Source organism: Sander lucioperca, chromosome 9, assembly GCF_008315115.2.
Source record: "Sander lucioperca isolate FBNREF2018 chromosome 9, SLUC_FBN_1.2, whole genome shotgun sequence".
Classification (NCBI taxonomy): domain Eukaryota; kingdom Metazoa; phylum Chordata; class Actinopteri; order Perciformes; family Percidae; genus Sander; species Sander lucioperca.
Window position 1 is genome coordinate 12,823,117 of NC_050181.1, and position 21,956 is coordinate 12,845,072.

The following is a 21,956-nucleotide window of genomic DNA, read 5'->3' on the forward strand; positions in this document are numbered from 1 at the left end:
TCCTTGTTCAAACTGAAATCTGAAGACTGTGCTGATACCGCATTTACAGCACAGCCTTTTCACAGAGCCCTCCAATGTTAAAATTAGCGCTGTCAATCGATTAAAAAATGTAATCGAATTAATTACATACTCTGTGATTAATTAATCTAAATTAATCGCATACATAATTTTTGCCCGGTGCCTTAACGATGCCTGAACCGATACTCTTTAAGAAAGTTAAAAAAAGGGTACTAAACAACAGTCTGCGACATTAAATAACGGCTTGTTTATTTCTAGGCCATATGGTCAAAATTAAATGATTTAATAATAATGTAATAACTATAACAATAACTTATTTCACTAGTAAATTGCTGTTGAATGGCAAAAACAACCACCAGAAGGGAGAAGGGCATTTAACAATAACTTTAAATGCACCACGAAGCTGTAGGTTACCAGTTTCATTGAATGCACCGTCTGTGTTTTTTTTTTTTCTCTGACAACGGCAGCTGTAGACTGTTACATCCCGGTGTTGGAATCCTCTACAGTGAAATACAGTCACACTTTACACCGTTTAGCGTTAGCTGTCAGCATTTTCCGTGTTTAATCCAGCTATTAGCTAGCGGTAGGCTAACGTTGGCTGCTGTCGAGTATAGTGTTATCTAGCGTCACGTGCAGCGATGTTTCTGTTGCCTGTAACGTCTGTTTTCAGACCATCAGAGAGCAGCGCAGACATATTAGTGGCGCTGAAATGAGGAGCCGAAATTTGCGTTGCTATTCGGTCCGGTAGATACCAGTCGTTAAGGCACCGGTGCCGTATTGGCACCGGATTTCGGTACCCAACCCTATTCAGGAAGAAGATTTTTATAAGGAAATGTTCCAAATAATGATCCAGGCAGCACTTTCTTGTCTCCCTCCTTCATTTTACAGTCGAATGGTGGCTAGAACGGCTCCGGGTCAAAGTTCAATATGGAATGGATTAATCTGCGTTATTTTTTTTAACATGTTATTTTTTCTCAGATTAATTAATCGAAATTAACGTGATATTTTGACAGCCCTAGTTAAAATGTAAAAATAGTATATCTTTGTATTTTGTCTCAGTTGTAAATCTTAGTCATTTTTCCTCTTAATTCTTTCAGCAATCTCTCCCTTATTCTGTGCATACCTTCAATACAATACGTCCGTTCATTCATTCTTTCATCCTTGTTCAACCTCCTATAATTCTCTACGGTTTCCACATGGTTGAGGTGTGTTAGCTCAAAACATTCTGCACATGTTTTGAGAATGTTTGACCTGGCCGTCACTTAAATGGTGTGAAAGGAATCCAGCAGAGCTTCCCCTCGTACATTACTGCTCCACCTGTCAGGGTCTCTTGGACGCAGGCCTGGAGGAATGGTTGACTGCGTGTCAATTGATCATTTAGCCAAAACCATTACCAATATTACAGTAAGCCTGGATCCTGTTCTCTTGATATCTTTTCCACCTGCTTCCTTAAAGAAGTCCTGCAGCTAATTTGTCCTTGTATTTTAATCATAATCAATTCCTCTCTCATATCTGGCACTGTCCCCTTTGGCTGCACAATATATTGTTTTTTTAACCGTTAATGCAATATCAACTTGCACAATAAACATCACGAAAAACTGCGACATATCGCCAAAGACACTGTTAGTTGAAAGAAGATATCAGTAGAAAATTGCATTTTATGATGTAATTTTTTTAATGGTGCCTTTTATGTTCAATTCAGTGTTCAATAAAATTATTTTTTTTTCTTAATTTTTTTAAATTCAACAAACAATATGTTGTATTTTAGCAGAATACTGAAAGTAGCAGAGTACCCTTTAATATCTGTTTATTTATCGTTATTGCGATATTCAACCACATTATTGTATATCGCATATGTCACAAACCGGCTCAATGCATGTGACAAAAGAGGGGAGACCAAACAGGTTAAAATGCCAATAAAGTGTTTATTGTAAAGTAAACAAACTACTATTAACTAGGGCTGTTCCCTCTTAGTCGATTAGTCGACTAATCGGTCGTTTTGGTCTTAGTCAACTTAGATTTCTTTAGTCGATTAGTCATGTTTTATGCTTTTTTCATGCTGAATGACTTATTTCCAAGAAACGTACGAGCACATCTCTGGCAAACACAAGAATTAAAGTGGTGCTTTTGCATGACTCTTTGCGGAGAAACTCAGATTTACAGATCTGTCGATTAAATCAACTAATCGATTAGTCGATACAATTGAATGAGTGTTAGTCGACTAAGAATTTCTTCAATCGAGCACAGCCCTACTATTAACAAAAGAATCAAAACAGGTGTGGAATCAATGTTATCAGTAGTGTGTGCGGTGTGTGTGTGTGTGTGTGAGTGAAAGATGTGTGGACAAATGACAACTGCAACAAAAGAGCTAAACCAAACCCAAACCAGGAGATGTGGATCCTAGGAGAAGGAGAATGCAGAGAGAGAACAATCAGACATGACTTGTATAAATAGCCTTGGTTGAGGCCTACCCAGGTGTCCACCAATCAACTAACGAACCCTCCCAAACTGCAAGCTCATGCCAGGAAAGCCAGAGAAGCCACCAGCAAGCAGAAAAGGGAGGGGTCGTAACACATATTTTACTCATATTGTGCAGCCCTACTGTCCCCTGATCATTTTGAGTCTGCAATATATCAATAGTCCAACTGCTTCTCAAAAATCCTCACTAGACCCCACTATCCTGAACAACTTTATTCACATCTCCAAATGTCCATTCCTGACCAAGGTTCTAAAAATAAATAGTCGCAGAACAGGTCATTTTGTTCATGACCGGAAATGGTATCTTTGAAAAATTTCAGTCAGGCTTAAGGGTGGGGCCATAGCACAGAGACTGCACTCCTCAAAGTACTTAATGATCTTCCTTTAGCAGATAACTCTGGCCTCTCATCTATTTTAATCTTTTTAGGTCTCACTGCTGCCTTTTGATACTTTAGGTCATTCAATTTTAATTGAGCATCTTAATAATGGGTTGGCATCTCTTTTTATGCAGATGACACAGCTTTATTAATCGTACGACACCACCAGTAACAAACTAACATGGTAGCGTAGTTGCTCGTGATTTTTTTTTTGTTTTGAAGTTCAAATTATTATAAAAACAACCAAGCAGGCAAGCTAAAAAAGGTTGCATCACATGTTTGAAAGGCATATCTTAACTGCACTGACCTTTTAAGATATTGGACCCGCTTGTTTGCATCTGTTAGCAATGATGGCACAAGACAGAGGGGCTAAAACCCACCCAATCAACACAAATACCACATGCTGTACCTTCCAAAAAATAAATAACTTCCATTGCAGTTCAACAAAAGAGCAGGATTACATTAATTCAATAACACATTTAAGAACTATGATTGTGCAGTACTAAATGTAACAAGGACCATCAATATGCTACTAATGTCTATATAGACTGGAAACCATAAAGGGATAGTAGTATTATTATTATTAGTTATTATTATTTTTTATTTATACACTCATATATGAGTTATTTTGTGCATGTTTTATTTGTTTTATGGATATTTGTTTACTTGCTGGCTCGTTATAGTATTTTGAAAAATGTCAGAACCTCTGAATCATTTGACATGCTTAAAAGCTAAAATCTAAAAAAAGTGCTGGCATACATGTCACTCTGGTTTTAATTTTCTTCTTTCTTTAGCTTGTCTTCAACATTTTTGATATTTCAAAACATTACCTTAATGCCCGAAATGATTACACAATTAGTCAGAAAATAGTTAGATATTAGTTAGAAAATAAATGAAACCATTTTGATGATTGATTAATTGTCATTTATCAAACAAAAATGGCAAACATATGCATGTTACCGCTTCTAAAATGTGAGGATTTGCTACTTTTCTCTGTTTTATATTATATTAAATATATATTATATAGATATGAATATCTTTGTGCTTCTGATTGTTTGTTCGACCAAAAATGCAATTTTAAGACCTGACCTTGTGCTCTGAAAAAATATTTTCTGACATTTTATTGACTAAATAAGATGTGTCTATGATCTCACAAGACCGACTGTGCTGGTTAGTTGTCAGAGTAATCTTACTACACCTACATGGCCATGTACACTTTAGGCTTATAACACAGGTTCAGATATGTGAGTCAGCTCAATTAAGGAAGCGTCTATTAGACTAGCATCGTATTAAGTAAATCACATACATTTTATTTTGGAAGCAATAGTTGCATGCCCGGAATACGTCTTAAGCCCTTCAGCCCTGTTGGCTCTGTACTGGAAACCTGACTAATGAGGGTATTAACAGTCATTCTGCTGTGTTTGAGTCATCGTCCGCTGTGGGGTTTTAGTTGTAACTAAATAAGACATTATGCTGTGTGTGTTTGAGAGTGTGAGATATGTGACTCCTCTCTCCCACTGAGGACTTTAGTGGTCCTTTAGTAGTCCATGATTAATCCAAGGGTTGAGTCATCCTTGCCTACAGAGGCACTAAATTCCTGCTCCCCTAGACATTGAGCTCTACAGCACTCGCAGCAACCAGAAATCACATGATGCTGCTGGAAAAACAAGATGTTTACCCTTGTTTGGGAAATGCAAGATGTTTGATGTAGTTGGATTCTGCAAAAAGTGTAAACAAATAAAGTGCAATGTGGCCATGGGCGTAAATCTCATCTAACAGTTGGGGGGGACAAGAAACATAAAATTTCTGAAGAGCAACTTTTGAAGAGGACACAAATAATACAGCCACAATTATACTTGTAGAGGATATGTGTACACAGAAGAAAGCCTTAATACTATCATTAGTGTAACTTGTAGACTGTACAATTATCCTTCTTTTCAGTGTTTCTCTTGATTCAATGAAAGAGATGACTAAATTGACCAAAATATTCTTCTTTAAAACCATTTATTTATTTTTAAGTTTACAATCAAGCCACAAAAATACCTTAAAACATAATGACTTATTTTAGAAAGTGTCACCATATAAAAGAAATGCAATGCTTTGGTACACTTGTTAAATTAGCTGATCATAATGTAAATTAGTGAGCCACTGGTAAAGCTCATCTGCTAACCCTGACAGCCACACACCTCCAAAAATATGAACTAAGCTCAACACACTTACCTGAGAATCTACCTGTTTTCTCAGTTCTTTCTGTCTACTTTGCCTGTTACATAGTGGCGTTAGTATTTCCAAGCACCCATTCTTATAAAGATGTTACCAAATTGTCTTGATATGAGGACTTATTGTACTTACTCAGCGTTTTGGTGTACTGAAAAAGGATCTTATGTCTGTTTTTCTTTTCTCTGTCATTTTCTCTGGGCAACAACAACACAAATCTTCAACGTCAGATGTCTATGAGTTAGGTTCATAGGTTCACCACGCGGTCATATTATAATTATAAAATGATCTTGCGTCCTCCACATAAATATTAGGTTTCGTCTGGGACAGAGGATATATTTAACTGCAGCAAACCTACTGATCTGCCACTTAACATCATATTGTGCAAAACACAACTGTAGATCTTCAATATTAACCCTAATGTGAGTTCACACAACGTTAGGCTTATCGCTGTGTTAATGTTAGTTGTAGTGGGTGCATTTCTATCCAACAAGCTATTAAACAAGCTAGGTAACGTTACATTATATTACACTAACATAGCAAACTTTTTTGTCACTCAGCATTCATTTCTATTTGAGAAAAGAACAACTTTATCCGATGTTAATGTGAATAAAATAGCCTTGAACGGCCTACTTACTACATTCCACAACTAACGTTAACTACCAGTATGTTCTCTCATTCTCTCCCGTGGTCTGCCGGACTTGTTGTGTGTCAAAAAGCAGGCAGTGGACCAAACCACTGTGAGGCAAGGGAGGGGGGACTAAAAATGTTTCTAAACTTAAAAAGCATTTTTTTGGGGGTTTGTATTGTTTTACTACTTACACAGATATTTTAAGTATACATCATTATGTTATGTTATGGGGGTCATTAGGTCATGACCCCCCCCCCTGGCATTTACGCCTATGCATGTGGCCAGTGCTCAGTGTTTTGAATCAGAAGGACTAGCAACCCTTAAAAAATACACAACATTTGATCAGGTGCTGTCTTTTGGTACAGACAATTTAGTTTAGATTGAAGGGTCTGGATTTCGGTGGTTTAAAGAAAATCAATATCTTATAGGGATGTAACGGTAAGAAAATTTAACCTTGCGGTTATAGTGACCAAAATTATCACGGTTTTCGGTATTATCGAGGTATTTTTAAAAGTGTCTTCAATATGTTCAGACAGCACTGATAGGCCTACACAAACTGAAATAGTTTCAAAAAGTATAACAGCATTTATTATATTACAAAAATATAGGCAAAACCTAAACTTTTAATATCAAATGTCCTGAGCGCTGTCATCTCCTCCTTCCGCCATGATTCCAACTTCAAGAAACACACGTTGTAGGCTAAACAGTGTGCCTGCGCGGCAACTTCAGGAGACTCGGATGAAGCTGGGAAGGATTAAACACACGGTTTCTACACTGTGGTAATCCACCGTGATAATAATGATATTTTAAATGAAAACGGTAATTGTTATCAACATTTTTATCATGGTTTACCGTCACACCGGTAATCGTTACATCCCTAATATGTTAATATCAATAAATACAAAGATTTTAGAAAAAGTGACTCATTTCTGATTTGTGTGCTGTTTTGTTCTGATTTCACTTATGAAGATGTATGTGCTAATATGATATTTCAGTGAAATAAAAGCTCATAGATTAACTAAAGATTAGATTAAATTAACCTTTAAGGCTCTAATTTTGTGGGGTTTTTTAGGACTTGTGCAAGTAAGGCCAGTGTTGGTGTTTTCCTGACCTTGAATTGTGTGTTTCGATGTGGAGTTCATAGTATTTTGATTAAAAAAAATTGCCTTTTTTAGGCACATCTGTTATATTTAACTATTGAATGAGTAATTTTACTGACACCCTCTGAGGTGCCTTCCACTTTACCCAAACCATTTCCTATGTAGGGTGCAGCACCTATACTTTGAGACTCCGTCATTGTCCCCATGCATGTGACCCAGCAATTTTCACTCTGCTATAATGGAGTCCTTTGACATCATAAAAACAGCCTGTGGCATAGTGTCAGATCAAACTATTTTTGCTATTGGTTTGGATTTTGTTTTCGGTCTTAAAAAAACCCTTTCTCATATGAAATAAAGTGTACTTCTGCTGACGTCAAAATAAATTAATACAATGGCTGGATTAAACCAATCAATGGCTGTCGTCAGACGGGCTGCAGTGGGCAGAACTTGATTGCGACACCCCCTCTGTTGTAAAATGTGTTTTTGTGATAAAAGAAAAAGCCTGTACATCCGTTATACCTGTTCTTCACCCTGAACTTTTAAGGGCACCTGTTCCTACTTTTGCTCTCCCCCCCCCCGCACTCTGTCCTGCCCACCCGCAGGTGGCAAACAGTGATGTCACATGCTGGGTGTTCCCATAAATTCCATTTTAAGCCCACAATACACACACACAGGCACACACCTGGAAAATGTATGAATAAATACATTTGACAAACACCCACAGAGCGTGTCTGTGTGTGCATGCACATGTGTTTTTATGCTTTTTAATAAAATGGCTTAACACAGACGGACACACACAGTTTAATTTACGGCTTTCAGCATCTGGTTGTAAAATATGTGTGACCAAGCAATCCTCCTGAGTCACTCTAGTTATACTACAAGCCTGGTGAAGAGAGGGACAGAGAGTTGAGAAAGCTGGAGTTTTTGATGAAAGAGACATGTTGGTGTGCCATAATTCTCTTTTCAGCCATATCCTATCCTGTATCATTGAAGATATTTTATTTGACATTTATTTATTATTACGAATTTCTATGTACATGTTAAAGAGTAAAGAGGAATTGTAAGCCTTAATTGTGTAAAATCAATCTTTATTTTGTGTTTTAAGAAATGTTCCACTACTTTTATGGTGGATTTTTTTAAATCGTTTTAAAGATTGTTTGTACAGAAGCCGAATATCATTTAAATATACCAAATGTTGTCACTTAATCCTGTTTATGTAAGCATTTTCTGTATACTTCTGGCACGACAGCTATTGTATTGATGACTAGCTTGTTAGGGAAACCAACGCTGGTGGCTCTGGCTAAAAGCAAAAGAAAGAAACACCAACAACAAGAGGAATATTAAACAGTCCCTCCAGGATTTTGCAGCCTTTTTTTGAGATTGTTGCGGCCTAAAATGCCTGATTTCGCGCGAGCTTTTGTAAAAAATTGCAATAAAAGTTGCGATGTCTTTGTCTGTTTGTTGCAATGAAGTTGCGGGAGACAGTGAAAGTTGCGATTTTTTTTTTTTTGTATAGTTCTTTAAAAATAAAAAGGAAACATGTTTTGGGGAGAATAAAACTATCCTGGGCTGAGTTTTCCTAGTAACCTTACCAAAAAAGGCTCAGGATGCTGTAAATGTTGGTATAATATGAAAATGGCTGGTGGATTTAAGACAAAAAAATTATAATTTATTGAATGACTCAAATTTGAACATGTCTGTCAGTGGCTTGTTGATCTTTACATTGTTAGTTAATTTCCTGTCCTGGCCTGGGACACACATTCATACAGTTTAATAAAGTACTGACTTTAACTTATCATTGCACTTACAATAACGAGCGCAGCTGTCCTCAATTTATTTCATTGTGTCGTCTCATCTCGTTTTTCTCCTGCATCCACCGTGTGTGTTGTTTGTGTGTGTGTCTGTGTGTGTTTGTGTGTGTGCAAGCATCAGTCGCGGGGGGAACGGAGCAGTAGCCCCACCCGCTGCAGAGAGCCAACAGCCAGGATTGAAACGGCAGCGACTTTTAAATCGTTAAAGCCTACATTGATGTTAAAATGTATACAGGTTGGCAGGACGGTCTGAAATGTTTTGCACGGTCTTTCGCTGTACGTTTTGTTGGTAAATGAGTCACACACAAGTCTCGTCTTCATATCAAAAACAAGGAAATGATCAACCCGTTCTCACTCCCACTTGGTCATTGGCTCTCAGAGTGCACGTGGGACTGCTGTGATTGGTTGAAGTCGCGGGAAACTTCAGGTTATTGGTCAAATGTGCGGAAAAGTTGCAGTGATTGGTCAAAATCGCGAGTCGCACCAAATTCGCGGTGATTGGTTGAATTCGCGTGAATTGGTGCTGGAGGGACTGATTAGAGGAACCAGTCAGTCACCAGATATATACCCAGTTAAAGACCTAAGAGATTTTGACCAACACTTTAGACAATGCTCTATACCATCATCAAAAACACAAAATAAGGGAATGTCGTTTGGAAAAATTACGTTCATTTCTCCTATTGAGTTCCACAGACTAGAGGATGGATACCCGAACTGAGCCCGTCAGGACCCGACGGTACCTGACGGGCCGGGCCAGGTTCGGACAGATATTTAGAAATTATGTTCGGGTTTGGGTCGGGCTCTGTCACATCAGCGCGATAAGGCATTGAACATTTAAAATTTAAAAAAGCTTATTATGTAGGTGCGCGCCTGTGTTAACGTGTGCTTGTTGCCCCGTGTGCGCTGATGCGCTCATCTGTTGACATTTCCGAATGCCTTCCTACAGTTGCTTAATAAAAGCGGGCTTTCCACACAAACAAACGTATGTTTCATTAGTATGAGAAAAAAAAGCAGATTTTAACTGTGTCGGGCTCTGGTCGGGCTTGGACATAAATATCTTAATGCCTGTCGGGCTCGGGCTGGGTTTGGTTACTGCTCTGTCGGACGCGGGCCGGGCTCGGACAGAAAAATGCGGCCCGATCCGCACTCTACCACACACATGTACAATAAACACCAAAAAGCACTGAAGCCGTTCTGCCTGCTTGCAGTGGTCCACCACTTACAAAGACATGTTTTGTAGATGTTTCTATTAATTCATCAGACATTTGTATTTTATTCTGTGTTTGTCAGGCAAATGCACAACTTTGACTCGCATCTTACCATGCTAAGGTATTAACCACGGTTGTTGTATTACTTCTTTGTGGGCACAAATACTTTGGTGACACCCGCAACGCCCACCCGCTGTTTGTTTTTGGCTACCACCCATATCATCTGTAACATAACGTAGAATCGAAGATTTAGTTTCTATTGATTTCAGATATAAATTATAAATTGGCATTCTCAAACCTGAACATCACGGTAAACAGTAAACACCATGTCTGCTTTTAATTTTGTCAAAGTTATGTTATTGTTGTGTGGTAATGAGACACAGACTTTTCAAATCAATCTGCGTGTACAACTTTAAAAATCGAAATCACTGCAGCATACTTTGAAAGATGGTTAGCAGTAATGGAAGGAACAGTATATGTGATTTGTAGTAAATGGACTAAAACATGTAAAAGTGCTGGTATGATCCTTTAACGATCAATGCACCCTGCAGTTTTTATTATGTAATGATTGGAAGGGCAGAGGAAGAGGAGGACAGGGATAGGTAGTCAGAGAGGATAAAGGGCTAAGTGTGGATTTGTTTATTGAAACCTGGAGGATGAAATGGTTTTCTTTGGCTCTCGCTTCGTAAATGTCACATGTTCAAACTGGGTGTTCGTGTGTGAATGAGTGAATGCATGAGTGGGTGACGGTGTGTCTCTGTGCATGTGGCCCCCCAGTCAACATAAACCTGTCTCACTGGCAGCTGTCTCATGACAGCAGCTCTACGGTAGCTGACGGAGGACAGTAGACAGATGTCACTATTCTCTGACTTTTATGTGAGCCCATGGCTATGTCTGGTTTTCATCAAATGTTCCTGTCCTATGTGCAAAGCGGAGGTAAATTAAAAGGGTTTTCAGTAAATGAGAAGCAAACGTAAAACATAAAAACAGCAGGTGATGAGAAGAATCAAAGCAAATTGTCCTCAAAGTAGCAGCCAGGGTTACACGGTTTGTCATGAAATTGGTGCATATATGCAGTGTGGTGGGACTCCACAAATCCATATAAAAAGTCAAATTTGATATTATTTTCCTCTCCTGACTCTGTCTGTCTATCTTTTACCTGCAGACATCCCAGGATGCACATCAAAACAGGTCTCGTGGACGCTCACCTCTACTGTCTGAAAAAAGCAGTGGTGGACTTTCTCGCTGACAACAAGTGAGTTCCTCATTTATTTCTGATTATGAATATAGCAATGAACATATAATAAGACAATTAGCTATCCAACCTTGGATTTTAACCATCATTTCAAAATAGTTTGAAAATGACCAGTTTATATCTGGATGCATACACTTGAATGAACCCACACAGACAGACATTCACATTCGCTGCTTAATCTGTAGCAAGTGTTAAACATGGTTACATGGTGTGTGTGGGCTTTGAAAGGTCCTGTTAGCAGGGTATTTCAGCGAGGTGTTAATTTGTTTTACTATGTGCCACTGAGGCAGGCTGTTAGGCCTTTAGCCTCTGAGTTAAGGCAGTGTCACAGGGAGCCTTCTCTAGTCGCCCTGGCATACATGCATGCATTGTTAGAAAAATCAAAGGATCTATGAATGAGCTGTTTTTGCACTTAAAAACGTTAGGCCAACTGATAAGATTTAACTGATATTGCAAAACACTGTGTATTGATACATTTGTGTATCGCAAAATATTGTGCCACCCACAACCAGGCAGACCAGGTCTTCCCTGCTAAGGAACAGCGTGACCCCAAGCTTCTCAAAGCAGGGTGGTAATGAGATTTTGCCACCGTGTGTATTTTGATAATTTTTTGGAAATGGTCCCATTGAAAAGTGGGAACCTGGCTAAAGATTGTGGAAATCTGTCATTGTCCAGTTTTAAATTTGAACAATTGTAAATGGAGTGTCTAGTTTTAGTTGACACATAAATAAATCCATGGCCAAGCCAACACACACAAATTCCCTAACTGCACTCCATCGCTGCACTCCTGCTGAATATTTTGGGTTAAGGCGAGAGACTTAACTCACTTGAACATTATAGTCATTTGCTAGATATAAATCTTACGTCATTACATTACAAATGCATCCTCTGACGTTGCCATATATCATCTTTCTTGTTAGATAACTCATTTCTTTCTTCAGCTTGTTTCTTGGACTTTCTTCTAACAGCTTCTCTCTCTCTCTCTCTCTCTCTCTCTCTCTCTCTCTCTCTCTCTCTCCCCCTTTCTCCTCCATGCTCTTTCTCTGTCTCTTGCTCTGGGAGAGAAATGGACAGAGTAACTGTTGTTTTTCTCCTGTCATTCAGATGGTAATTCTAATCCTTCTTTAAAAGAAAGTAAGAGAGGACAAGTGAAGGGGTGGGGGGGCACTGAACACAGCACAGTTCAAAAAGGGGGAAAAAGAAATTAGGACGGGGAAGTTACCTCCTGGTTTACACGAAGAGAGACATGAAGTCATCATAAGGAGCTGAGGTGGTCATTGTCATTATCTACTTTTTATAAAATGTATGTTAAGCAATAATAACTGCATTATACATCATTCACTGCATTTGTTTTATTTTGCCTGTATTACAGTAATGACACATAAGCATCATTTGACTTCGTTTTTGCAATTACTAAAAGTCCTATTATATATATATATATATATATATATATATATATATATATATATATATATATATATATATATATATATATATATATATATATATATATATTCTAATGTAGTTACAGTATGTCTAATGTTGTTACAGCATGTCACCCTCTTAATTATTACCTTACCAAGACATAATGTCCTGTGGATTTCACATGTAGTGCAAACTTGAACTGCAGTAGCTAAAGGGGAGATTTATTTGTTTTAGGATTTCTGTTTTTTTCAAAGTAGTGTCAGTTTCTGACACAACCTTGGCCTTTTCCTCTATGTTCATACAAAATCAGATGGGGAGCACAAAAGGCAGCAAAGCAAGAGGAAGTGAATACGGGAAAAAACGAGAGTCAAATAATTGCAAAGTCACGGCAAATATGTTAACCATCTCAGCTATCTTTTCTATGTTTTTGATGCACAGTAGCAACAGTTACGCTTGTACCAAGTGATGATTAGGAAGCGTACAATTATCCAACGACAGCACAATAAACCAGGATCACTGGCTTTCCGCTTATGTGTGATACGGATGACTTTGCAGGATGCTTAGCATATGCGGCATATTGAAATCTTGTTTTATCTTACCTCTTGTATCGTAGGTCTATCTCTTCAATCCGTGGTGAGTTGGTACCGTATTTGGTGCGGAAGCAGTTTTCCAAAACAACCAACAGTCCGAAAATCAAAGACGATGCAGAGAATCAGAACCAGAAAACAAATGACAGCTCTACAAACCACGGTCAGTGTTTGCAGTGACACATCACAGACTTCACATATTCGAATCAGAGGGACAACACCATTTTACAGCCACAGCAGTGTAACCTATTTGGAATAGCTCTGGGTCTTATTCATGAGCTGTCAGCATAGAGAATATCTATGTTTGCTTTTTGCTTTAAATGAACACTGACACAGAACTTGAAACAAGTTGACTACAAAGGACAACTTTGCCTAAACCCAAGGCACGCTAAATCCCCAAAAACAGTGTGTATGTGTCATTATTCTAACTCCGTACTCTGCTCTTTCTGCCATTCTTCCTGTCTGTTTTTATTGTCCAGAGCTCCTCATCTCATCACGAGACGAGCCTCTCCTCCAGCTGGCCCAGGAGCGCTCGTGTTGGAACGACCACCGCGGTGACATGAGCGAGGCTTACCATGGAGGAAAGCTGCGCTGCTATGTTCACATTATTGACCAGGGCCTTTGCTGCCGCGTCAACACTTTAGCTGCATACATAGAAGCAAACCGACTGGTGAGTCGGACATAAACCTGCTCCTTCGAGGGTTTTTGTGAAAGATGCATTTTTGAATGTGCATGTTCTGTACATACTACGTATGCATGTGTAATTGAGTATGATTGGATGGAATTCAGTTTTTTTGTATAGCTATAGACATGTATACATAGCTATAATTGTATTACATGTAGTATTAGAACTGTAAAGATTAGTCGATTACTCTATTTTGATAATCAATGAATCATTTCAAGCAAAAATACAAAAAAAAAAAAAAACATTCTCTGGTTCCAACCTCATAATTTGCTGTTTGTCTGTGTCATGTATCATTAAGTATCTTCAAGTTTTGGACTGTTAGTCATGAAAAAATAAGCAAATTGCAGACATCACCCTGGGCTCTGCAAAATTGTGAATGCCATTTCCCCCCTAGATTAAACAATTTTAATTGAGAAAAATAATCTGCAGATAATTCGATCGTGGAAATAATATTCTATCTTCTGCATTTCTTATCCCTCTCATTCTTGTGAATGTCACTGTTGTCCATATTGCAGCTAATGTTGCTTCTATTTTGCCACTTTTAATGCAGAATTGCTTATTTGAATCCTTTGTACTTAGCCTAATAACCCAATTCCTCTGTATGGCTCATTACAGTTGTTAAATCATCTTTCGATTATTTTAATCTCATGTCTCACTCTCTTCTGTCTTCTCCCTATTAGGCCCCAAAGCTGTTTGAGGAGCCAGCAGTTCACCCATCAGCTGTCATTTCTGAGAGATGTCAGGTATGTATAATGTAGTTGAAATACTATTAGTCAGTGTACAAGTCAGAATCATATTTGTTCGTATTGCTGTTATCTTACATTTCCCTTTCAATTAGCTTTTTTACTCCTGTATCACAGCTCACCTGCTATTATCTCTCCCAGAGTCTAATTTGCGCTTGATTGTCATTGGAGAGGCCCGTGTATTTATTTATGTCTGAGTAATGTTACCGTTTGTGTGTGTTGGCTCTGCCCTCAGATGGGATCAGACAGTATCATCGGAGCACTGTGCCAGGTAGCAGATAAGACTTCCATAAAGAGGTCCACCCTCGGAAACTCCACCACTGTAAAAGAGAAGGTCAAAGTCACCAACTCTATCATCATGCATGGTGTTACCATTGAGGAGGGGTGAGAACACACACATCTGTGCACACACACATGCACATACTTGTTGATAACATGTACTTTGAAGTGTTTTGCGAACACATTAATTTAAGAAAGAGAATTTCACCTTCGAGGCATGTTTATTTTTAAAAGTTTTAATCCTCACGTCAGCTTTTGTTAGGTGTTCAGTTAGTACCTGCATACATACAGTGTGTGACGAAGCAGTGGAATTTAGTAAACAAACATTTCAAAGCAAGTTGAGTGATCTTCTGAAACTACTAACCCGTTTTCCCTTCATCTGTAAACACTGTTTGGCTTTCACATGTGGAAGCAGTGGTATGACTAGTTATTCATTCACTGCATATCTTTTCATTTAGTTTTCTAGGTGCTCATATGTGCAAGTGTGTGTGTGTGTGTGTGTGTGTGTGTGTGTGTGTGTGTGTGTGTGTGTGTGTGTGTGTGTGTGTGTGTGTGTGTGTTTTAGGACAGATGCATGTGAATGTCCGTTGATGGGAGGTGTAACAGGTTTTGTTTTCTGTGCTCTGTGGGGTCAAACAGGCAGCGCTGAGTTAACAATGCATCTATTGGTGTGCAACCAGCCAGAGACCAGTTCCAAACAAACACAAAGCTGTTGAACTGAAACACACAACATCCATATATTTCATTTAGCCGCTAATTTACTTGCTTATACCAAAGTTCCTACTGGTTATGGAATTTGTGGAACACGCTGAGGGTATGAAAGGTGTATTCCAGACAGCAACAGTCTGGGCTATTTGATAATTGTCATAGAAAGTATCATTGAAATGAATAATTGATCAGTTTTATCAATGCCAGAAATGTGTCAATCATTTTGATGATTTATAAAGTAATTTATTAGGTTAACATACAGTTTTGTTTTTAACCCTTTTTCATTAGCTTTAAGGTTGGCAATATGATATTTACAGCGGCATATTCAAACCCAATGTTTTTTATGGCTGCACCAATCCATCAATCATCATCTTTTCTAAAGGTCTTGTAGATCATTTTGTACACATTTCCCCAGAAGTAAGCCCAGCATTTTTGGTATGCTACGAAACTTGAAACTTGGAAATAAAGTTTTGTGCATTTGAAGAAATGTTGGCTGTGCAGCATGAGTTTGTAAAGATTGGCTCACCAGTGGGTTGGTGCGGTTTGAAGGGATATCTAGCATTTGCTGATTTAATATTTTTTTTTATTGGCTATTTGTTATGGTGGCTAGACACAAGCACCTTTCACACATGCACTGCAAACCGGAAATCATCTATACATTACTAAGCGGAGCTGTATGTAATACGGCAAATGTCCAAATCAGTTCGATTGGACTTCAAACGGTCTTTACCCTGCCAGCTCCCTTGTCTTGTAATCCAAAGTGTTAGAATTCACAGCAAGTGAGTGGGTGTGTTGATGACGTTTCTATCAGCTTTCGCCAAACCGGAAGAAATCAAACATCCGAGGGTGAAGAAGAAGGGGGATTTACACAAAGACGGCAAAGAAAATGTCTAACTGGAGAGACTGAAAGATTTGGGAACTTCTGTCAATAAGGGCCAACGCTGAAATCATTAGACAATATCAAGGAACGGCCGTGACGCGGTGTAATCCGCATCTAAACCAAACCAAACAAAGTTTTTCCAGTAAGTGAGAACAGTGAGAGTGACAGTCTCTTGTTGTGTGCGGCATGTGTGAACTCCTGACAATGTCAGGACTTGATTTGTCAGACATACATTTTCCGGCTATAATTTCCAACAACAACAAAAAACAAACTGCCAAAAGATGTGCTAAAAATCCTACCAATGTGCTGCTTCTCTTCTTAGAAATTCTAGAAAATGCTGGGGGAACACACAGGACATGGCAGATATTGTATTTGCCACATTATGATTTCACTTAGGCAGGGCAAAAAGCCCAAAACTGAATAGTGATGCATCATGATCAGCCATGTTATTGCACATCACAATTGTCAAATGTAGCAAGTAGTTAAAGTGGTCAAAATTGACTGCTTTGTTGCAACAAAAGAGGACTTGTACCAAGAGCGCCAGTAGCCACTGTAGAATTAGCATGTAGATTGATCTGCTTAGTCTCTTAGCCAGAAACTCTGGTGGAAAGAGACTCATCTTGGCCTCAAGTCTGGATTTTAATGCACTCATTCACAGTCTCCTTCTCTTTTATGTCAATTTCTTACTCCTCCCTCTCTTTTCTCTCCATCAAGGCCTCGGCGCCATCTCTCTCCTCTCTCTCTTTCTGTCTCTCTCCATCTCATCTTAAGCCTTTCAGGGACCCCAGCCAGCCCGCATGGGGACCCTCATCATGCCCATGTAGGTGCACGCACAAAGGCATGAAAGAACGAGAGAGACAGGAGAAGGGAAGAAAGAAGCGAGGGGAAAGCAAGCTAGCACGCAAGAGAAATTGCAATTCTTTCTTTTCTTTTTTTGAGGACATAAGAAGGAAGGAGAAAGAAAGAAAGAGAGAGCCAGTATGAGAGGATTAGCAGACCCCGGCCATGTCGCAGAAACCCCTCGCATTTCTGCTTTCTTTGTTTGGAGCTGACCAGAACTTGTTGACAAAGCGCTGCGTGTTTGGGAAGGGGGATAGTAAGGGTCAACTTTACAGGGGGGGTTGGCACAGGAGGTGGGGGTTGACGTGTGTGTGTGTGTGTGTGTGTGTGTGTGTGTGTGTGTGGGAGGATGGGGGGGGGGGTCATGGCAAGGAGGAGCCCTGGTGTTAGTAATTAGTGGTGTTTCAGCTCTGAAGCTTCTTTGGTGGTCTCTCTCTCACCCTCTCTCTCTAATGTTACAAAACTCTGAGTCTTGTAATCTCCCATCACCAACTACCACCACTACCTCCTAGGTAGTCACACACACACACACACACACACATACACATCCACACACTCCTTTCTCCCTCTCCCTCCAGGCCTAACCACCTGAATAGAATCGGCCAATACAAACCTGTCTGTGTGTGAGGTGCAGAGGGCCAAGTGTGTGTGCGTCACTGCCTGGGCAAGACCAACATGTGTTCTCCACCGGGCTCCCCAAGCTACTGAAGCACACATTCTCTAACCCACGCATTTACACATACACACCCTCCACGGTTAGCCGACACAGGACACACAAGACTGTCTGTGTCTCCCCTCCAAGAATTTTATGGTGATGGTTTGGCTGAATGTGAGCGTGCATGGTGGGTTGGCACTGCCAGCTCAGGTGGGACTGAAGCACAGGGCCAACAATTTCTTAACACACACAGACACATGCACAAATCATGGACTGCTGTTCTTCTTTAATAAAGATGCTACTTTAATGTTTAATTAAGTTTAGTTGATTGGAAGTGTTTGAGTGTTGGGAGCAGGTGGGAGGATCCCTGATGAGGAAACGAGCTGAATGTTCCTACTGTCACTTTGACCTCCAGTATGGCACTCCCTCCACAACTGTGCAAGTGGAGAACAGCGGTAGGCTGTGGCTGTACTGGGCAGCTCCCAGTATGGATGTTCTTAATCTCGCTTAGCCAGACCATCCACACACTGCAGATGGTCAGAGTCTGGCTAGTCCACGTAGCATTCCGGGATGAGAGAAAACATGCTCTGGTTTATTGGCATTGTTTTAAAACAATCACAATCGTCATGGACGGCGCTAAGCTCTGCACAGAGCTGCTGTAAAATAGTCATGCAAGAGAAAACTCAGATTGGACAGATAGTCTAGCTAGCTGTCTCAGAGATCTGAGGAGCTGTTAACAATAGTCCTCATAAATCCACCGGAATTTAAATTTCCAACACAAAGAAAGCGGAAGGAAAGGGAAAATACATGCATCCGGCGGAATTTCCTGCAGCACCGGAGCAATCCCGGAAGGGGAACGTCAAGGATATAGACTAGGATGTTCTTAACTATGTGTACGTGCCCGTGTGTGTGTGTACATACAGTACATTACAGAATTACCCCAGTAATTCTGTAATGTGTCCTTGGGTTTCGTGAAAGGCGCTATATAAATAAAAGTTGTTGTTGTTATTTATTATTATTATTATCATCATCATAAGGTACACGGAAGAAAACAGAATGTGACCCATAAACATGATTGAATCGTATCCCAGCAAAATATTAATCTTTAATTACTCAAGAGTAGCTCACCACTTTCAGGCCTGTATGTAATAATTCAAGGTTTGGAGATATTGCTGAGTGGCTGTGTTTCATTATTGATTCATCTGTTGATTTTCTTTTTTTGTTATTGTGCCATAAAGTTAAACAAATACTAAACATTAAACCTTTATCAAGGACGGGTTTATTGCAGGTCTGTTGTATTAGATTAAATCATTTTTTTCTCTTTCTATTCCCTTTTATTATTTTGTGACCCCCATGGGGAGTCCCAACACCCAGTTAGGTACCAGTGCTATAGAAAATATAAGAATAATGTGATTAATGTATATTGTGTGTGTGGTTTCCAGGTGTAATATCCAGGGCAGCGTGATCTGCAGTAATGCTGTCATAGGCCGAGGAGCAGACCTCAAATACTGCCTGGTCGGAAACGGACAACGGATCGAACCAGAGGGTGAGGTCCACTCGCATAAACACACAAAATAATGGCCCCCCAAAAACAAATCTCACAGTAATTGTCACCACATGATGCCTTGCTCAACAACCTCTCTTATCTCATTACCCAGGGACACTCAACATGCATTTTAGCATTTTAAGCATTCCAATGTAGTAAAACAAACAGTAGTTGACCATTTTGCATCCCCAAATGAAGTCAACTGTACACTGAAAGAAGATGCACATTAAAACACCATTCAGTACAACGACTTAACAAATACACACTATCTCTAAAGCCCCTGGCACTTCTCCTTGGTTGACTCAGATAGGGTGTTAATGTATGTGTGTGGTATCTGTCTGTAAGTGCCAAGTGTTCAAGCCAGCTAGGAACGTTTCTTAATTCTGAAGTCTGTGTGATAGAGAGATTTGTCAGAATTTTTTTATTTCCGTAATCCTCTTGTCCTCAAAAGTAGGTGTGTGTGTGTGTGTGTGTGTGTGTGTGTGTGTGTGTGTGTGTGTGTGTGTGTGTGTGTGTGCGCGCGTCACATTGATGAAGAGGTTAGAGAGCAGGGCCAGAACAGGACCACCCGGAATTCAACAGCAGCAGCCTCCAGCCACATCCAACACACGCGCGCACGCACATATAGAGAAAGAGAGAGCAAGCTCAGCTACCATACTGAGAAGCCTAATTGAGTGAACAACAGGGTGCTCTACGTAACAACAGTGTTGAATTTGAGCTAAACTCAAAATGTTTGTGCCGTTTTGGAGCATCCAGTCAGCGGTCACTGGATGCTGGAGGGTGAACTGCTAACTTTATGTTATTGAACCCTGAAAACTTGGACCCCTAATTGCATAATTGTTTTGCATATGCTGTATAGCCAAAGTTCCAACCTCTTTGTCTCTGATGGACAGAAAGTCTCTTTTTGTCTCACACAAAAATGTCCTTCTCACACATGCAGACACATTGTTGTTCATATTGTATTGTTTTCTCTCTTTTATTATTATTTTATAAAATACATTTTTGTCTCTTCAATAGGCATTTCATAGGGATCTGCTGTATACAGTCAAGTGAAGATTATTATAATAATAGCCCACAACGCAAGAGAGCTTTACAGTATGTCCAACATACAGCAGTCACTTATTACTATTCTCAATCTGGATATAGGAAGCTATTAGCTAGCTAGCTATTTTGTATATATTTGTCTCTGTTTCTGTCTTTATTGTTCATTCTTATTAATGTTTAATGTTTGTTTGTATGTACACACAAATCACCAAGGCAAATTCCACGTAGGGTAACCACTGTGGCAATAAACTCATTCTGATTCTGAAATAAAAAAGGAGAAATGTCAGAAAGAGCAATAGACGACCCTTCATCCATGCCTGAAGATGGGATATAACCATATAGGTTCTTGAAGCACTAAGTTGTTCATAATTATAGACATTTGAAGCATTAACTTTCTGGCACACAGACAAGTGGTGGATACCAAAATCAATTTCACCCTGAGCAGAGTAGGAAGGAAATAAAAACAAACCTGAAATGTAAGAATTTGAATCTTTTATTATAATCTTGGATCATAGACACACCTGTATGGCCAGTGTCATCTGTCTGTAGAATACACTAATACTCGACTAGTTGTCCTCAGCAAATAAGTAATGAGGGTAGTAATACATTCCACTGCAGACCACTGTAATCCATTTGAAAACGTGCCTCAACAGTTTTTGGTAGAATCATCTGCCAGTTTATCGATCAGGTAACAGACATCTGGTCAGATTAGATCTAAACCTGCTCTCCGGTTTCCTTTATATTGAATTGTAAGAAAGTACAGGATTGTCTCTCACCACTTATCTAGCTGACTGACCGTAGGCTGCGAAAGACATTACAAACCCACTCTACTGCTGAAGCTGTTAGCAGTGAAGGACCACCCTGCTAGTTAGCCGCACACACGTGTGCACACACACACCGATACGTGTCTGTCAGGTGTTGATATTTAAAAGATACATACCTCTCCTCTGGGTGCTTTGATAAATACACACATATGCATGCATTAAAACAGTGGCCATACGTTGTAGATAAGTCTGTCTTCCCAGTGTCTTTTGGAGATGACACAATGTTCTTATCTAATGCTGCATCCTGATTACGTTTAACTATTTACCTGACAATCAACTATACTTAGATAGAGTATGGACTTGCAACATATGGCTTGTTTCTCTTATTTATTTGTTGATTTGGGACAGAGTTGGAGCTGCGTACTATCATTGGCCCAGCAGCAGAAATATGTAAATATATAGGCTCAATACATTTACAACACTGTATAGGTTACTGATGAATCAACAGAGCCAAATTGAGGAACCCTTCCTCCCTTTCTCTCCAGTCGCTCCCTCTCCTTTCCTCTCCTGCTGTCCTATGCTCCATTTGTCCTCCCCTCCACACAGCAGAGGATAAACTCGCTCTGAGAAGCAGATTCCTTCACACTAAAACCTGTCTGTGTGGATGGAACATTATTCTCTGCCACCGTTTGCTTTGGATCAGTA

General features: G+C 39.5%; 1 protein-coding gene across 3 annotated transcripts in view; it reads left to right on the plus strand.

Annotated features, from left to right (window-relative positions):
• eif2b3 (eukaryotic translation initiation factor 2B, subunit 3 gamma) overlaps positions 1-21,956 on the plus strand; it is a 39,194-nt gene that overhangs the window by 16,425 nt on the left and 813 nt on the right. For all 3 annotated transcript variants that reach the window (XM_036004948.1, XM_036004949.1, XM_031294340.2), the window contains exons 6-11: positions 11,006-11,095; positions 13,134-13,270; positions 13,587-13,777; positions 14,473-14,535; positions 14,771-14,919; positions 19,340-19,443. In XM_036004948.1, coding sequence (XP_035860841.1) covers positions 11,006-11,095; positions 13,134-13,270; positions 13,587-13,777; positions 14,473-14,535; positions 14,771-14,919; positions 19,340-19,443 — 734 coding nt within the window. The remainder of the gene's footprint in view (positions 1-11,005; positions 11,096-13,133; positions 13,271-13,586; positions 13,778-14,472; positions 14,536-14,770; positions 14,920-19,339; positions 19,444-21,956) is intronic.